Source organism: Aspergillus japonicus, assembly GCF_003184785.1.
Source record: "Aspergillus japonicus CBS 114.51 unplaced genomic scaffold BO86scaffold_12, whole genome shotgun sequence".
Classification (NCBI taxonomy): Eukaryota; Fungi; Ascomycota; class Eurotiomycetes; order Eurotiales; family Aspergillaceae; genus Aspergillus; species Aspergillus japonicus.
Window position 1 is genome coordinate 362,321 of NW_020291649.1, and position 16,643 is coordinate 378,963.

Here is a 16,643-nt window from a genome sequence, read left to right on the forward strand (position 1 = left end):
TGAAATAAGCCAAGCCCAATCTGGTCATGCAGCACAGGTGCCAGTCAGGTGCCAGTCACAATAATAGATAGAATCAAAAGCAAAAGAAGGTATATAACAAGTGAGAAAAAGAGACACGAGGCAGGGGAATTGAAAACAACACAACGCTAGCCACTCGATCCAACGTGCAACGTATGCTTCAGCTGCTGGATTTACCCCCACTGATATGTGCGAGGAACGAAGACACATTGCGGGTCTGCATGTATACCGATCCAGGGCCGGTGAACCGACAAGCCAGCCCCTCTCCGGCACTCCAGTTGGAGATGATGCCGCCGGAGGCGACCCGCTCAATTTTGTATTTGCAGTTCCATGCTACCAGATGGCCGTTGTTCACGAAGTAGATTTCGTCCTCGGCGAGCTGAGAAAAGAGCATTGCGGGTTAGAGGTTTGACTGCGAGGGAAGGAGAGAGAGGGAGGGAGAAAAAAAGAGAGGCTGGGGTAGGGAAGGGAAGGAGAGCCAGAAGTTAATGAACAGACATACCTCTTTCTTCACAATGGCGCCGAAGCTTTGCATCCAAAGGATGCCGGCGCCGAATATTCTGTAGACGAAGAACCCCTCGCCGGAGAACACGCCCTTCATGATGCCCTGGGTTTTGTACTCGGTTTTGACACCACTCGTCGAAGCGAGGAACGCATCCCGTCCGACTGTCCACTCTTGTTGGCCGTCGATCCGTAGCGCGGTAATATCACCCAGGACGGACGGCGCGAGCAGAAGCTCGCCGGGCCCGGTATATGTCGATCGTGCAATCTGGCCGCCTGCGAGGGCTTTCATCCAGCCGAAGGAGAGGGAGCCCCTAAGAGAGATTGAGGGAGACATTGCGATCATGACACCTGGACGGTAGATTGGTCTGTTAGCTTTCCATTTTGAAGCATCCAGGCAGAGGATCAGGCTGACAGACCTGGCCGGGCCTGCAATGGACATCCCACCGCTAGCTGGATGGTCAGGAGACTGTTGGTGTCCCGGTGGCTGATCCGGTAGCTGCCACCATTGAAGGTTCCCACATCGTCCATGTTAGTGGACGAGGCACCGATGAAGTTAGCAGATGCTAACGGACCCGGCTTGCTGCCAAGTGACATGTCCGTATGAGCTCTTGTGAGGATTGTTCCGGACGGAGGTCCATCCGAGGAGCTTCGACTGGCTGCATTGGGGCCATATGCCCCAGTAATTTCGGCAGCATAGGCGGCTTTCTCGTTCATAGGTGGCGTGGGAGGTTTGTTGTCGCCATGCCCAGGCGCCGGCTGCTGGGGAGGCGGAGGGAAGCTGAAATTTGGAGGTGGATAGCCTAGGGAAGCCTGGGGCGGGGAGTAGGTTGCTATGAATGAGTTAGGAAATGCTCAACTAATGAGTTGGGTAGCGTACTGGGTGCATTGGAGGGATCTAGTTGACGTTGATTAGTTGCATAGTCAGGAAAGTTTGAGGTGCTGTAGGACACACGTACAAACGAAGGAGCCTTGGCTAGGCGGGGGTGGATATGCGAATTGCTCAGACATGGTTCTCGCCTCTTAGACCGATTGTAGAATACCTACGATGCAATTCTCAGCAAGAGTTATTGATGGAGGGTCAAACCACATGATAAAGGAGAAGACGCGCTGAACTTACCAAGACAGATCTATCTCCACAGAATATGAGCTGCTCGAGACTCGATGGTGAGCGGGGTATATAACTGAATATCAATATTAGGCCTCCGGCTGCGGCAATGAATAGGTCAATGAGTTGCTCTGCCAGAGAAACAACTATGGGATCATTAGGGCATTAGGGAAAATAGGAAAGGTCGCATTGCGAAAGGTCGACGAAGAATGAGAGGTAAAGCCATCTTTTAAGTAACTCGGCTTCAGACCAGAGATTTATGGGGAGGTATGTAGCGACGAGGCCCCCGAGGCCGGACCAAGCGACACTACTGCATGGTGATCTTCTGTCGGCGCTTAGAGAACGTATCTGACAGCCTGTGTGGTTGAACTGGGGGTGGCATGGAGACCTGGCGCATGTTATTGGCCGATGTTTGGGCGCGTCGGGAGGAGTCCATGCCCACTCAATTGATGAAACCCAGAAATAAGAAGGATTCGTATTTATGGCTTGGATTGAAGAGAGATGGGGTGGTGTAGTGTACCGCACCCCCGCTCGGATGCACATTCATCTAGGAGGAAGCCACTAATGTAGCCACACCATGTGTCCAGTTGTCGCCCATGCCGCTCTATATCTATTTTCCACTATTCTGGTCTTCCCTGGTCTCTTTTTCTAGGAGCGACAGCAAGGCTGGACAGCCTTTGTCCCGGGCATGATCGAGTACCGTCATGCCGTTGTCATCCTTCTGGTGTAGATTAGGCTTCTTGCCAAGTAGCAGGCGAACAACTCTCTCGCTTGCATTGTACCAGATTGCTGTCATCAGAGGTGTAGAGCCAGAATCATCTTGTGCATTAGTATTAGCACCATGGGCCAGCAGCAACTCGACCATTCCTTCATGGTTGTCTGCCGCTGCGTAGATTAGAGGAGTCCTGCCGTCTACGCAAACGGTTTCAATATCTCCTCTGCCTTTGTCCAAAAGCAATTCTGTGATACTCAGCTGGTTGTGGCGCACAGCTGTGTGCAATGCGCTGAAGCCCAGGTCATCTTTGGCATCAGGACTCGCGCCAAAGTCGAGAAGTAGTTCAGTCAACAGATAATCACCTCGAATGACAGCCATCGACAATGGTATCATCTTGTTCGACTTTGAGCTTAGATTCGCATCTGCACCGTTAAGAAGCAGTGCCCGGGTCGCTTCCATGCTTGCAGATCCAACAACTTCTATGAGTGGTGAGTAGCCTTCAAACTCGCGAGTGTTGATATCAGCGCCCTGCCGTATCAGCGATTTGATAGCAAAGTCCGCGTTGCACTCCGCTGCAAACACAAACGCCTTCTGCATCAAGGCCCCATATTCTCGGCCGACCTCAGTCCATTTGATGAGAATCCAATGAGCGAGAGCATTCTGTGAATTTTGGTATGCCCATTTGAGGCATAGCCCGTCTTCCTCGCCAGGCACTTGTCTCTCGAAAATGATGTCCATACCGTGCGTAAGCCATCCTAGTATTGTCTCCTGGGCAAGGCTGTGTCTATCTCTCGTGAAGTCCGCCGGATCAATGGGGGCTTGACCTGCATCTTGCTGAGTGCAATTTGGCACGGTAGGCGGCGTGCTTCCCTGGAGATTCGCCGGGGGAATGAGCTCACTAGATGCACCAAAGGCCTCCATAGATGAGATCGTTGAGTGATTTGAGGCTTTGTTCTTGAGTATGTGCCACACGATCCAGCCAAGTTGATGTGAGAATCGTGACCACCATGCTTGATGGTCGGTGGAATTCATCCAATTCAAGCGCCGGCTGAGGCCTCCATAAAACTTAGCCCTCGCGTCAAACTGGAGGAGTGATCGCACTTCATCCAGACCCACCTCTCGAACTACAACGTCACTGTGGCTTATGGCACGTTGACAGAGATAGCCGAGCTCGAAAACGCAACGCTCGAGCTCCTCTCCTTCGCAACGCTCACACAGCCAGCGCGCAACAGAAAAGGCCCCTTTCCAATCTGCGTCCGATAACAATCGCTCGATCTTCGTTCTAACGCTGTCTGAGTCCGCAGCAAGCTCTGGCAGCAATAGCTTGAGAGTTGGAATAACGCACAACAAGGCGTCCTCCCTCGATCCCAGCCCGGCCTCTTCGAAGCACGTCACAAGCAGATCAACGCGGTCGCTGAATGTAATAAACTTATTCTGTGACCCTTCGCGCACCTCTACTCTACCCCCGAGATCCGTGACATCTCGCAAGGCACTTTGGAGGAACCGTATATATACATCCTGAGCGGCCATGGTCTCCACTCTATTGTTGGTTTGCACCACCAGTATATCCTTGCTGGTGGTTTCTTTCTCGGGAGAAATTCCAAATAGCCGATTGTGAAAGGCGATAGTCTTGGAAGGCACCATATGTGCCTCGGTATGGCGGTGAATCCATTTATGGAACATTAGATCTGTTTCCTCTTTCGAAGCCTCCGACTCGTTCAGTCCTACAGCACGGACGACCTTGGTCCTGAGCCATCTGTTATCGGCTTTGATGAGTGACCATGTCCATAGGCCCAGCACCGCTTCGAGGACTGTCACATCAACCTGCCATTGTAAGGTGTCCTCCGATCTTTTGAGCTCGACAGAGTATGTTTCGTAGTTCGAGTGAGAATTTCTACCAGGTGCTTGAGACTGGATCAGGAGGTCAAAGCTATGCATGTCCTCGCTGATATGCTTCCAATCTGAAAACAAGTTCATTGTCTCCGTGATCGTCTTTGCCAGGCTGCGAGCTACTTTTCTGATAGGGAGATCATCCCAATCCATGCTCTCATGACTCCCTTCAGATGTGAGTTGAGCTAGTCGCGTTCGTGTCTGGATAGCTCTGATACCCGGACCATTGATCCGTGCTGGGCTTTGTGTACCAGATGGCTGGTGTGTAGACGAATGTGACTGGAGCGCAGCTGTTGGATTAGCCACCAACTCAAATGCTTGGATGTTCTCGAGGTGAAACGCGAAGAAATCCAGCTCTTGCTTCTTGTGCGAGACCAGTTGTCTCTCACGGTTCGAAAACCGGTTCTCTTCTGGCCCGGTCCTTTTCGTCCGGAGAGAGGCCCTCACGATCGACATCAAGAACGTCGATCCCACCTGTGCGAGGATGACCGAGGCATGTAGTCCACGGAAGCCAACAAACTGAGTCACGAAGCCAACTATAGTCGTAATCACCGTGAACACCAGCAGTGGTTCCTTCCCATGATTCTGAGAGCTTCGGACCGATTTGATATACATGATGTCTTGGGTGGCCTCCGCCCCCGGCCCTTCGTTGACAGCCAGGAAAGCACCAAACACCTGGTCTCCCACATCTTGGTCTCCCGGCTGCAACCAGTAGATCTTGCTCGGCGTCGTGGGTCGGATATAGCACTTCGTGGAGGAGCGTTCGATGATGAAAGCGCAAAAGAACATCCCGATACTAAGTAGCATAGACCCCATGAAGAAAAGTGGGAAAGCATAACCGACGACTTGATTCCCATCCTTTTCGAATTGATCCGGGAACAGGAACACGGTTATAGCAGAGTAGATAAGCACGCCTGGAGCATGTCATTAGCAACACTACCTCCTTCTTCAATGTTGCTGATCGAATCGAAAACCGTCATGCTTACCGACTTGCAACACAAATCCCAGAGCGGCCGCCGCGTAAAACCAGCCCTGGCTTCTTCTTGCGATCCCCTTGTTCAAGGACAGATTCGCGATGTCAAGCTCCGCAAGGTATTCCTTCTCATCGAGAATCCGACGGCCTTTCCCGGCCACCCAGGCGCCCGTCTGGAGCGCGTCATGCAGGGTCCCGATCCTGCGCACGCGGTGCTGGGTCTGGGGGTCTACTTCCTCCCACACCACCACTTCGAGAACTCGAGGTCGTCCAAGGACTCTGGACACGCCTCCATCGTTGAAGAGCTCGGCTGTGCTCTCCGAGACACAGGAGAGGAGTTCGTTCTCTGCTTCGCCGGGCCCTTCCTGCGCCCTGCCCACAAAGGCTTTCAGGGATGCGTTCCCGCAGACGCGGATGACGGCGATCACGGCCGTGAGGATGCCCAGTGGAGAGACCGCGAAGATGAAGCTGTCCAGGATGCTGATCGACTCGGAGAGGTATTGTTTGCTCAATCGATCGCCGAAGAGGGAGATCAACGGCGCCTGGATAGAGACTGTTACTTATACGGTTGCCATGGTGGAGGGCATCTTCATACGCACCAGGTCTGTTGCTAGATCGTCTGTGAAATCATCCCACCCGGTGGCTAGAACGCTGGGTGTTATAGCGAGCAATGCAAATATGATCAACTGCCATGACATGGCTGAGGAAAATGCGAATCAATCGCCTAGAGCAGCTTCTGACACTGTACGCGATTAAAATAATTTCGGACTGGAATTTGCTTCTCATGTTGCAGACATAGGTTCAAGATATAGGAACCACGTGTGGCTATCCCAGTCCTGTAGGCGCTATGTCCATAGCCCCGTCAGGAGAGGCTGAAGCGCGAACTAATGTAGTCTAACAAGCTGGCGGCTGTTCCCAGCAGCCCATAGGCCATGATATCCGGGGCGGGAGACTAATTTCTGTTCAAGTTGACTCGATGTCTCTCGGTATGTCGGCGAGTATCCACCCTTCTTCTCTTGTAAACCTTTCCTGTACTTTTCATTGCTCTTCGGACGCGTGCAATGCATATGTCTTCACCTGAGAGCTTTGAACTCTGAGACTGCTTGACGCTAACAGAAGGGGACAAGATGTTCAATTCATGGAAGATGGGATATCCTTCTTGGGCCTTCAGCTACGGTGTCCAGTTATGTAACTTCTCTGTTTGATCATATACTGGGTATATCCAGAACTCCAGAACCTCTTATTTGCTATTCTGAATGGGTCTCACTAGAGCGCATGCGAATCAAGAAGTTCACACGAAGTATAATGATAGGGATTAGAAAAACAACCACCAACGCCAATTCCATGAAAATACTGGATTAAACAGCAAAGAGCACGCAAGGGTGATCCACAAACTCTCTCAGGCCCTTTCCTAAAATTACCAACTTCGACAAACAAATATTAAAAGATGCTGTTCACGATGTTTGAACCAATGGTCGCACCAGCACCGAAGACAGCTAGAGTGTATCGTCAGCAACCAAGGATTAGGAGAGTATAGAATGATAGAGAAGCATCAAAACTGCTTTCCCTTGACAAAACTTACCGGCGTTACCCAGTTTCTTGCCAAACTTCTTGCCGTGTTCCTCGAATTTGCCCTTCTTGGCGGGGTCCCCATCAGGCGTAGAGCCACTTTGGCTCACTTCCAGAGGCATGTTTCCATAGTTGGTGGGCGGGGGAGACGAGACAGCCTTCTCTTCAATCACGTCGACATAGCTGCGAGGGAAGATACCCTCGAGGTTGGTGCGCTCGTTACGACCACGCCACCCTACATCAGTTGTTAGAAATTTCGCCATTGACGGGGATATATAGAGTCCTTACAATCGGCGTTCATGTGCTCCAAAACATGGACACGGTCACGCGGCTGCAGAGCCAAGTCACCGGGGTCCGTCGGGGTGTATGCATACAGAGCCGAGGCGATAGACAGCACGGGCGGGGCCTGGGGATAAGCAGGAGGCGGCGGGACGGCCGGGTTGGCGTACGGCTGCGGCGGAGGCTGGGCTTGGTATGTCGCCTTCTCGTTCAACGAGGCATTGGCAAATTGGTTGACGGGGGGAGAATAGGGAGCAGGAGACGGTTGTGTCTGGATGGGCAGCGGCGCCACTGGCTGCGGCTGCTGGACTGGCGGTTGCTGAGGGGGCACCGAAGATCTACTGCGCTCGTTCTCTTTCGGGAGTTGCGATAAGATCGAGGAGAGTTGTGCACGAGTGATGACTGAGGAGTCGGCTAGAAATTCAAGCTCCTACAGACAGTTCTTGAGTCAGTAATCCCAGTACCATGCCGGTTATATTTTGACTGCAGGGTGTTCAAACAGGTGAGGAGATTCAAACTAACCGATCGGACGTTGCGGAGCGACCGGTTGGTCACGGCCGAGAACAGATCGCCTTGGGATGCCATGACAGGCTATCTGAAGCGGATTCGAGTGATTTAATGACAATAAACCAGGACTAAACAATCAAGAATGTGACTCGATTCGAAAGGCAGAACAAGCGCTGGAATAAAAAAGAGTGGACAGGAAGATGGATGTTGAAGATGAGAGGCAAATAATAACAGACGAAACGATAATGGAGTGACTGAATAACGGATGCATTGGCCGCAGTCTCCAGTTGGTCCCTCCTCTTCTTACTCAGATTTGGTACCTGAGGCCGCTTTCACCCAGTGGCTCCCACTCGTTCAGAGGGGGTGGCCTCAGCCCTTTCGGTTGTTGATTGGCCCCGCGACATTTAGCTTGTCTTGTCATTCCAGGCACCATTATTATCCGTCTATATTTTCAGTATTGCAAGACCTACCTGGTCCTTGAGGTTGGTCGCTTGATGCTGGAAAGGGGCAAACTTTAGGTAGTGCTCGGCAGTCCCACTTATGGCCTGGGGCTCATTCAATATGATGCTGCTCTTCGAAAGAAATGACCAGAGCCGACATCTGCCAAGGTTCAGGCCGACATGCTCCTCAACCCGTTACTTGGGAGAAGCAGTGTCTCGCTTTTTCTCTTGGCCACACCTCAGATGTGCTATTCTTGGAACTTCATCCTGTTTCAATTGATCTGTCGAGATACGTACAATCTTTGCTCCACAAGTGTATCAAGTCCTCAATCGCTCCGTGTTGCATATCAAGGCACTAGCCTGTTATGCATAAGCAAGTACTTGTACCATGATTCAAGTGATCTAGACTATGCTCAAATCAGCATAGGTATGATTCAGCAAGGAACTGTCTTGGCTATCTGAGCACATATCAGGCAGAGCTATCTATCACTATCTAAGCAGAGTAAAGCAAAGAGCGAATTCTCGCATTACTCCCTGTCGACTTGCTCAAATCTACACTGCAAGCCATATGGAGACATACTAGCTAAGTGGAATCCTCAGTGTCAAGAGCTACAGCTACAGTCATCCGTGCATTGACTCTTGGATTCTCGCCAACCCTCCTCTCTCTAATTATACCGTATAACGCTGCAAAGGTTGCGCACAACATCTGCACCTCTGTCTTCGACAGCCACGGAGCGACTCGTAATCGACTGAGTGCTGGCAGCTCGAGCTATCCCGATAGAGATTGGGCCTAAAGGGCTTCAAAACACCTGAACGATTCCATCTGAAGTTCGTGCTTTTCTACGTAAGATAGCCTTTCTCCGACTCACTTATAGTGAAAATCATTGAAAATAGACCTGAACGCGGGAAGTATATATATGCGAGTAGAAAGGTGTGATGCTCCGAAACAACATCTGAACCATCAACTGAGCCAGAACAAGCGGCACAGGTGTACAGAAGATAACCGCTAGATTAGACTACAGGCCCAACAAACCAGAACTCAATTTACAAGCCAATGTGTTGGAATTGACATGCAGTTGTCCCTCATGGAACCCCAAAGCGTTAACTGCTGACAATTCAATCGTAACCTGTGTATCGATCAAACCATAATACATTGCCCTAGGATGATATAAACGAAGCCGGACCTGGAATACACGGCAAATAAGCGAGCAAGACTCATACTGACTCACAGTCGCAACCTGGCTATAGTTCGAGTATGCACACTGCCTCGATGTACGACGGAGTTAATAGCCTTGATGGCACATGATGTCAGCAGCGATTAAACCGAATTGAGATTAGCGCCCAGCGCCCCTCTGACTCCGCCATCCCAAGGGCTCGAGAAGCTTCCGTGGCGGCGATATAAATTCGGCGGGTCTCCAACATCCCTCCTTACAACACATCTCACGCGATCTTTCTCTACCGCCACCTGCTCCTCTCCACCGAACGCACGCTCAACGCCATCCTCTCAACAACCCAATTCTCACCAAAGTTTCTACACACATATTCAAAATGAGCGACTGGGACTCCGTTACGCGCATTGGAAGCAAGAACCGTGGTGGCCCTGCCATCCGCGAGACCGTCGTCAAGGGCAAGAGTGCTCTGAACGCCGCTCAGCGCCAGGGTCTCGTTATTGGAACTGAGAAGAAGTACGCCACTGGTAACGCTGTAAGTTCTTCTCTCTGCTCTCGCTGCACTGGGCAGCCAACCGCCACCCAGACCAAAAACTTTGAAAGGAGGGGCAACCTGTTCTGACTCGGTGAATGTATTTAGGCCGGACGCTCCGGTGCCCCTGAGGGCCAGCACTTGACCAAGGTCGACCGCAGCGACGACATTGTCAAGCCCAAGACCGTCGGCCACCAGGTCGCCGATGCCATCAAGAAGCGCCGTACCGACGAGGGCTACAAGATGACTCAGAAGGAACTCGCCACCAAGTGCAACACCACCGTCACCGTCATCCAAGACTTCGAGCGCGGCAGCGCTGCTCCCGACCAGAAGGTCCTGAGTGCCATGGAGCGCGTCCTCAACGTCAAGCTGCGAGGCTCGGACATCGGAGCAGAGAAGTTCCCCAAGAAAAAGTAAATTGACTCGGGGGTGAGCCCGCGACTTTTTCTTCCGGGGAAGTTTTGCATGAAGTTTCTTTGATTCAATTTCATCTTCTCTCTCCTTAATCGGCCTTTTCTTTTCGCTTCGAATCGTCTCGGGTTTCCTCCATCAATTTCGCACTTTTTCTTCGGATGTCACGTCTAACGCACCTTTTTCTTCTCCAATGAGATCTCATGATTTTTTTTTACCCATTTTTTCTCCTTTGTTTATCTGCTGGTCAGAAGAGCGCTGGCCCGGTATTCAAGACGGAGTCCGTTTTTATTTTGTCATCCAGAACAAAGACTTTTCCGAATCATACAAAACCTGTGATTCCGCCTGGTGGATATTGATACTTCCTGGTTTTATGCATTTTTTCGGGCGCGATAGAAAAATGTTGCCTAGCAAATCGACCTCGGAAATTCAAATGATATGTTCATGAGCAAGACAAGAAAGATTATGAGGAAGCGAAGTTGGAATCATAGGGGTGTGACAAAACAGTAAAGCAAATAAGGGTTCTTTTTATTAGGACACACAATAGCGACCAGAAATAGGAAATGGTACCAACTCCGAATGTATCATGGAACAAATGAAATATAACTCATGCCCTGAATCGCCTCGAGGTCTTTTCTCGTACCCGCCGCCGTACCGGGTCTTGCCTTTCTACTTTTGGGGGAGTATAGTGAAAGAAAAGATGAAACTTCGCCTCATGACACATACAAAGGATGCGTAACTGGTTTTAAAAAAGATGCATTCCGAACGTCAAAATCGCCTCTCCGTCTCCTCTTCTCTACTTCCGCAGCTGCTCCCGCTCGACCTCGTACATGAAGTCGAAGTAAGGCTTGTCGAAGTGATGCACACGAACGTAACCGTCCTCTCCTCCGGACGCGTAGGCAGTACCGGCGGGGTGGACGTCGACGGTGTTGAGGGGACCGAAGTGACCTCTGACACGGCCGATCTCGTCCTCGAAGACCTTGTGGTAGAAGCGAGCCTCGAATTTACCCTGGCGGGCGGAGGTGGTGGTGACATCCATGGCGGCCTGACCACCACCCAGAATAACGTAATCCTTCTTGGGCGTGATCGTGGCGCTGTTCAAGGGAGTATCGGCGGGGTAGGTCTTGAGGATGGCGAGGTTGCGAGAGGAGATGAGCTGGCAACCGCGTGTTAACAAGCTTGCACGTGTCATGGGGAGAAAATGGATAGGGCAAAAGGACACTTACCTTGGCAGACTTGTCCTTGGAGGCGGTGATGAAGTGGGTGCGGTCTTGAGAGAATTGGATGTCGTTGATCTGGTGGTCGAACTCGTGGGCCTGGACGTTCTCCAGCTGCTCACCGGTCTGTGTTCCCCCATGCCGTGTTAGCAACTCATTTGCCCCGATTTGTTGCCAGGGAATTTTCAAGAGTCTGTCTGCGCACCTTCTCGTCGTACTGGCTGACACTGCCGTCTTCGTGACCAGCAATGATGTACTTGCCGAGATAACTCCAGCCCGCAACGGTAGCCTTGCTCTCCGTGCAGGTGATCCGCAAGCTGGGCTCATCGGCCTGGTCCTCCAAGTTCTCGCCGTAGCTGATATCGAGGACGGCGATGGTACCCAAGAAACCCATACGCTTCTCCGTCACGGCCAAAAGTCTGCTTCCGTCGGGGCTGAACTCGACCCGCTTCACGGCCGTAGGGAAATCCCACACCTTCACGCACTCGCCGGTCTTGACGTTCCATAGTCGCACGGTGTTGTCTGCCGAGCCCGTCGCCAGGAGAACCGTGTTGGGGCTCACATCGACCGTCCAGATGGCACCCTGGTGTCCGTTGTAGGTACCGAGTCTCTCGCCGTTGGCCGACCACCAAGCGCACACAATTTTATCCTTCGACACGGAGAACAGAAGATCGCCATCGCTGTTGAACTTGATCTGAGTCAGGGCACGTTCCTGCAAGAGTGAAAAATGTCAGCGACTACCATATTCCCCATCCTTTTTCATGATCGGCAAGGTCAAGTGTTTTTGCAGGCGACAGATAAGAGTCTTCGAGCTGGGAGGGAGGAGGATGGCAAAACGCACATGGCCCGCGAGCAAAATAGGCCTCATCTTGGGCCGACCACGCGATGAATCTGGGGAAAGGCGACGGTAGAAAAAGAGCGATGGATCACAGCTGAGGGCGTCTGTGACCGGGAGTCGTATAATACCTGCGTGATGAGGCGGAAATCCTTGCGGGGTGCTGGCGGGCTCACTTCGTCGGCGTCGTCAGGACTAGTTTGAATTTCATCGCACAGTCCGGGCTCGCGCGCCAAGAGTTGCCTGATTGAGCCTGTTTTGTCACACGCTGACCGTACCGGGAGATCAGTAGTTCCGGTATTGCTGACTACTCTCTCACGTGAGGTGCGCAGCCCTGAGAGCCGCTTTCGAATTGGGCTTAGCTCAAATATCACGTGATCAAAGACAGCCCATACCCCTCCTGGTCTAGACTACGTGCACTAAGCCTAAGGAAGAAACCTCATTGTCACTCTAGCGTCAGCCTGAGGCTCCGGCGGCATTCATCGGGGAAACTTTCCCATGGAAAACAAAGGCAGAAAGAACAGAGCAAAGAGTGTCGTGTCGAGACAGCAAACTCGAGGGTGGATTGTGTTGGGAAAAGGATTTTCTTAGAATAGTTGCTTTGCTTGACTGGCAGTTTAGAGCCTGCTTCATCACAGTCTTTGATTTTTTAGGCATTCTACGGAGTCTTGGGCTGCCTGATTCGATTATTCCAGGAGTTTATCGGTGGTGTTCAACCTTTTCCCTATCTGCATCTGAGCTGGCCGAGGAAAGCTGCAGTGGCCGAGAGCTGTGACTCGAACCCAGCCCAGTCACCCAATGCCGTTTCCCCCCGCCCGTTCGGCTTCGGCGAGTTTACCCCGCTGTGCTGCTACTGTTGTCAACGCTGAGCGCTCTTATACTCTTTTTCCGATTCAGCTTCATTCCCCCCCCCTACCATCCCTCTATCCACGACTGCTCTTCTCTAGACGCGGGGCTAGGTCTTATCTTCGCTGTGCCTCCTCGTCTGCTCATCGCGCCGTGCTAGGTTTCCCGAGGCTCGTCTCCACCCCCTCCTCCTCCTCTTCCCGACGTACCTTCTCGAGCACCCGACCAGCAGCCATGGCAGCTACCAAGATTGATGGCACCCAGATTGCCAAGAACATTCGCGAGGGACTCAAGACTGAAATCCGCCAGATCCAGGAATCCAACCCCAGGTTCAAGCCTAGTCTGGTTATCTTCCAGGGTGCGTCATAGCCCCTCATAATCTCTCCGCACCGTGATCACTCGAGTACTGACCTGGCTTGAAATCTTCCAGTGGGCAACCGATCGGATTCCAGTAGGTTTTCTCTTTTTTATTATCTTGGATTAGTGGTGGAGAGTCGCGGACGCTAACGCATAGCCTCAGGCACTTATGTGCGCATGAAGTTGAAGGCTGCCGAGGAGGTATATGCTACCCTGCTCCTACGACTCAACTTATCCTTATGCTAACGGAACACCTCGTACCAGACAAACATCCTATGCAAGATCATCAATTTCCCCGAATCTGTTACACAGCCTGAAGTTCTGCAAGAGATCACCAAAGCCAACAATGACCCCTCGGTACACGGTATTCTGGTCCAACTGCCCCTCCCCAAGCACTTGTCCGAGCACACTATTACTTCCGCTGTCGCGGACGAGAAGGATGTCGACGGATTTGGTGCTATCAACATTGGAGAACTGGCCAAGCGAGGTGGCCGGCCTCTCTTCCTCCCCTGCACGCCGAAGGCTGTCATGAAGCTTCTGCAGGAGAGCGGTATCGACCCTGCTGGTAAGGAAGCTGTGGTCCTTGGTCGCAGTGATATTGTTGGAAGCCCTGTCAGCTACTTGCTGAAAAACGCTGATGCGACCGTCACCCTGTGCCACTCGAAGACCCCCGATATCGCTAGAATTGTGAAGACTGCCGATATTGTTGTTGCCGCCATTGGACAGACTGAATTTGTCAAGGGAGAGTGGCTCAAGCCCGGCGCCGTCGTCATCGATGTTGGTATCAACTACAAGGCCGATGCTACTCGCAAGTCCGGTCAGCGACTTGTTGGAGATGTCGATTATGAGTCCGCTGTCCAGGTTGCCTCTCAGATAACTCCCGTCCCCGGTGGTGTTGGACCCATGACTGTGGCCATGCTGCTGGAGAACGTGGTGACTGGGGCTAAGGCCTATTTCGAGAAGCAGAAGGATAGACACATTACTCCCCTTCCCATCAAGTTGGCCAGTCCTGTGCCCTCCGACATCGCCATTTCTCGTGCGCAGTATCCTAAACAGATCACTCAGCTCGCCGAGGAGATTGGCATTGCTCCCCATGAGCTCGAACCCTACGGTCACACTAAGGCCAAGGTCAGTCTCTCCGTTCTGGACCGCCTGTCTCACCGTCGCGATGGTCGGTACATTCTGGTTTGCGGTATCACCCCCACTCCTCTAGGTGAGGGTAAGTCGACTACCACCCTGGGTCTGTCCCAGGCTCTTGGTGCCCACTTGAACCGCATTGTGTTCGCCAACGTGCGACAGCCCAGCCAGGGCCCTACATTCGGGATCAAGGGTGGAGCTGCTGGCGGAGGTTACAGTCAGGTTATCCCGATGGATGAGTTCAACCTGCACTTGACTGGCGATATCCACGCTATCACTGCCGCTAACAATCTTCTTGCTGCCGCTATCGAAACTCGTATGTTTCATGAGGCCACCCAGAAGGACGGCGCCCTCTACAAGCGCCTGGTACCTGCCAAGAAGGGCAAGCGCGAGTTCCAGCCCATAATGTACCGGAGACTTAAGAAGTTGGGTATCACCAAGACCAACCCGGACGAACTCACCGAGGAAGAGATCCACCGCTTTGCTCGCCTTGATATCGACCCTGAGACTATCACCTGGCGCCGTGTTCTGGATGTCAACGACCGTCATTTGCGCGGAATCACCATTGGGCAGGCTCCCACTGAGCGTGGTCTTACACGCGAAACTGGTTTCGACATCTCAGTTGCCAGTGAGTGTATGGCGATTCTTGCGCTGAGCAACAGTCTCGAAGACATGCGTGAAAGACTGGGACGTATGGTCGTTGCCACCTCGCGCAACGGCGACCCCGTCACTTGCGACGACATTGGTGCAGGTGGAGCTCTCGCAGCTCTTATGAAGGACGCCATCAAGCCCAACCTTATGCAGAGCTTGGAGGGAACCCCTGTCCTGGTTCACGCCGGCCCCTTTGCCAACATCAGCATTGGCGCCAGCTCTGTCATCGCCGATAAATTGGCCTTGAAGCTTGCGGGTACCGAGCCGGATGAGGACCATGATGCTCGCACTGGCTTCGTCGTCACCGAGGCTGGCTTCGATTTCACGATGGGCGGTGAGCGCTTCTTCAACATCAAGTGCCGGTCCTCCGGTCTGTCCCCCGACACCGTGGTCATTGTGGCTACCGTTCGTGCCTTGAAGGTTCACGGTGGCGGCCCTGAGATCACCCCTGGCGCTGCTTTGCCTGAGGTTTACCGCACTGAGAACGTTGATATCTTGCGCAAGGGTTGCATCAACTTGAAGAAGCACATTGAGAACGCCCGTCAGTACGGTGTGCCCATCGTGGTTGCGATCAACCGCTTTGAGACCGACACGGAGGCCGAGATTGCTGTCATTCGCGAAGAGGCCATTGCGGCAGGAGCGGAGGACGCGGTCCCCGCCAACCACTGGGCTGAGGGCGGAGCCGGTGCGGTGGATCTCGCCAAGAGCGTCCTCGCGTCTAGCTCTAAGCCCAAGGACTTCAAGCTCCTTTATGACTTGGACGGCACCATCCAGGAGCGGATCGAGCGGATCGGTAAGGCTATGTATGGCGCGGAGAAGGTCGAGTTCAGCGAGCTGGCTCAGAAGAAGGTCGACACGTACACTGCCCAAGGGTTTGGCAACCTCCCCATTTGCATTGCGAAGACGCAGTACTCGCTCAGTCACGACCCAGCTCTCAAGGGTGCCCCGACTGGCTTCACCGTCCCCATTCGTGACGTTCGATTGGCGGTTGGTGGTGGATATCTGTAAGTTCCCCTCTGTTTAGTTGCGCGGTTATGTGGGCCACCCACTGAGTGATTTTTAGGTATGCCCTTGCAGCAGACATTCAGACCATCCCGGGTCTGCCGACAGCCCCTGGCTACTTGAATGTGGATATCGATCCCGAGACTGGGGAGATTGACGGTCTCTTCTAGACGGAACGTTGGAATGAGCGATAGACCCACTTCAGGATCGGAATTGCGGTCTCTGTATAGATTTCTTTTTCTGTTATCTTCTTGATATTCATGATTTTGGATGATAAATTTACACCTACGACGGGCGCAGGAGCATTGGAGGGATCTATTATTTCAACATCAAAAGCGTGGCTCATTCATCAGGGCCGACGTCCCTCAGCTAGAAGGCTAGAGAATATACTACGCCATCTTCAACATAATAGAATGGATGTGAATGTGGATATGAAGCACTTAAAGTACGAGATCATTATATTATCATATTCGTAGAATCGGACCA

The 16,643-nt window shown here is 52.4% G+C and overlaps 7 protein-coding genes across 7 annotated transcripts; 4 read left to right on the forward strand and 3 right to left on the reverse strand.

Moving 5' to 3' along the window:
- Positions 1–178: 178 nt before the first annotated feature.
- On the reverse strand, positions 179–1,530 carry BO86DRAFT_377650 (AIM24 family protein; the record flags this gene model as incomplete). Its single annotated transcript, XM_025670592.1, has 5 exons — positions 179–397; positions 521–870; positions 939–1,352; positions 1,400–1,417; positions 1,479–1,530. 5 exons carry the CDS (start codon positions 1,528–1,530, stop codon positions 179–181), a joined length of 1,053 nt encoding a protein of 350 aa, XP_025529675.1.
- Positions 1,531–5,210: 3,680 nt separating this feature from the next.
- BO86DRAFT_377651 (uncharacterized protein) lies at positions 5,211–5,887 on the forward strand (the record flags this gene model as incomplete). Its single annotated transcript, XM_025670593.1, has 2 exons — positions 5,211–5,702; positions 5,870–5,887. The coding sequence occupies 2 exons, from the start codon at positions 5,211–5,213 to the stop codon at positions 5,885–5,887; spliced, it is 510 nt and encodes a 169-aa protein (XP_025529676.1).
- A 518-nt stretch (positions 5,888–6,405) lies between these two features.
- Positions 6,406–7,746, reverse strand: BO86DRAFT_387626 (SH3 domain-containing protein). Its single transcript, XM_025671639.1, has 4 exons — positions 7,576–7,746; positions 7,063–7,483; positions 6,788–7,009; positions 6,406–6,701 (listed from the first exon to the last, which is right to left on the reverse strand). The coding sequence occupies exons 1-4, from the start codon at positions 7,636–7,638 to the stop codon at positions 6,646–6,648; spliced, it is 762 nt and encodes a 253-aa protein (XP_025529677.1). The 5' UTR covers positions 7,639–7,746; the 3' UTR covers positions 6,406–6,645.
- A 340-nt stretch (positions 7,747–8,086) lies between these two features.
- On the forward strand, positions 8,087–8,563 carry BO86DRAFT_387628 (uncharacterized protein). Its single transcript, XM_025671640.1, has one exon. It carries the CDS (start codon positions 8,181–8,183, stop codon positions 8,460–8,462), a length of 282 nt encoding a protein of 93 aa, XP_025529678.1. The 5' UTR covers positions 8,087–8,180; the 3' UTR covers positions 8,463–8,563.
- Positions 8,564–9,548: 985 nt separating this feature from the next.
- Positions 9,549–10,118, forward strand: mbf1 (multiprotein-bridging factor 1; the record flags this gene model as incomplete). The annotated part of the gene is made up of 2 exons (XM_025667777.1): positions 9,549–9,704; positions 9,810–10,118. The coding sequence occupies 2 exons, from the start codon at positions 9,549–9,551 to the stop codon at positions 10,116–10,118; spliced, it is 465 nt and encodes a 154-aa protein (XP_025529679.1).
- A 755-nt stretch (positions 10,119–10,873) lies between these two features.
- On the reverse strand, positions 10,874–12,197 carry tif34 (translation initiation factor eIF3 subunit i; the record flags this gene model as incomplete). The annotated part of the gene is made up of 4 exons (XM_025674341.1): positions 10,874–11,268; positions 11,339–11,455; positions 11,535–12,041; positions 12,171–12,197. 4 exons carry the CDS (start codon positions 12,195–12,197, stop codon positions 10,909–10,911), a joined length of 1,011 nt encoding a protein of 336 aa, XP_025529680.1. The 3' UTR covers positions 10,874–10,908.
- Positions 12,198–13,244: 1,047 nt separating this feature from the next.
- Positions 13,245–16,327, forward strand: BO86DRAFT_308595 (C-1-tetrahydrofolate synthase; the record flags this gene model as incomplete). Its single annotated transcript, XM_025667784.1, has 5 exons — positions 13,245–13,368; positions 13,441–13,461; positions 13,531–13,568; positions 13,632–16,159; positions 16,219–16,327. 5 exons carry the CDS (start codon positions 13,245–13,247, stop codon positions 16,325–16,327), a joined length of 2,820 nt encoding a protein of 939 aa, XP_025529681.1.
- Between the last annotated feature and the right edge of the window lie 316 nt (positions 16,328–16,643).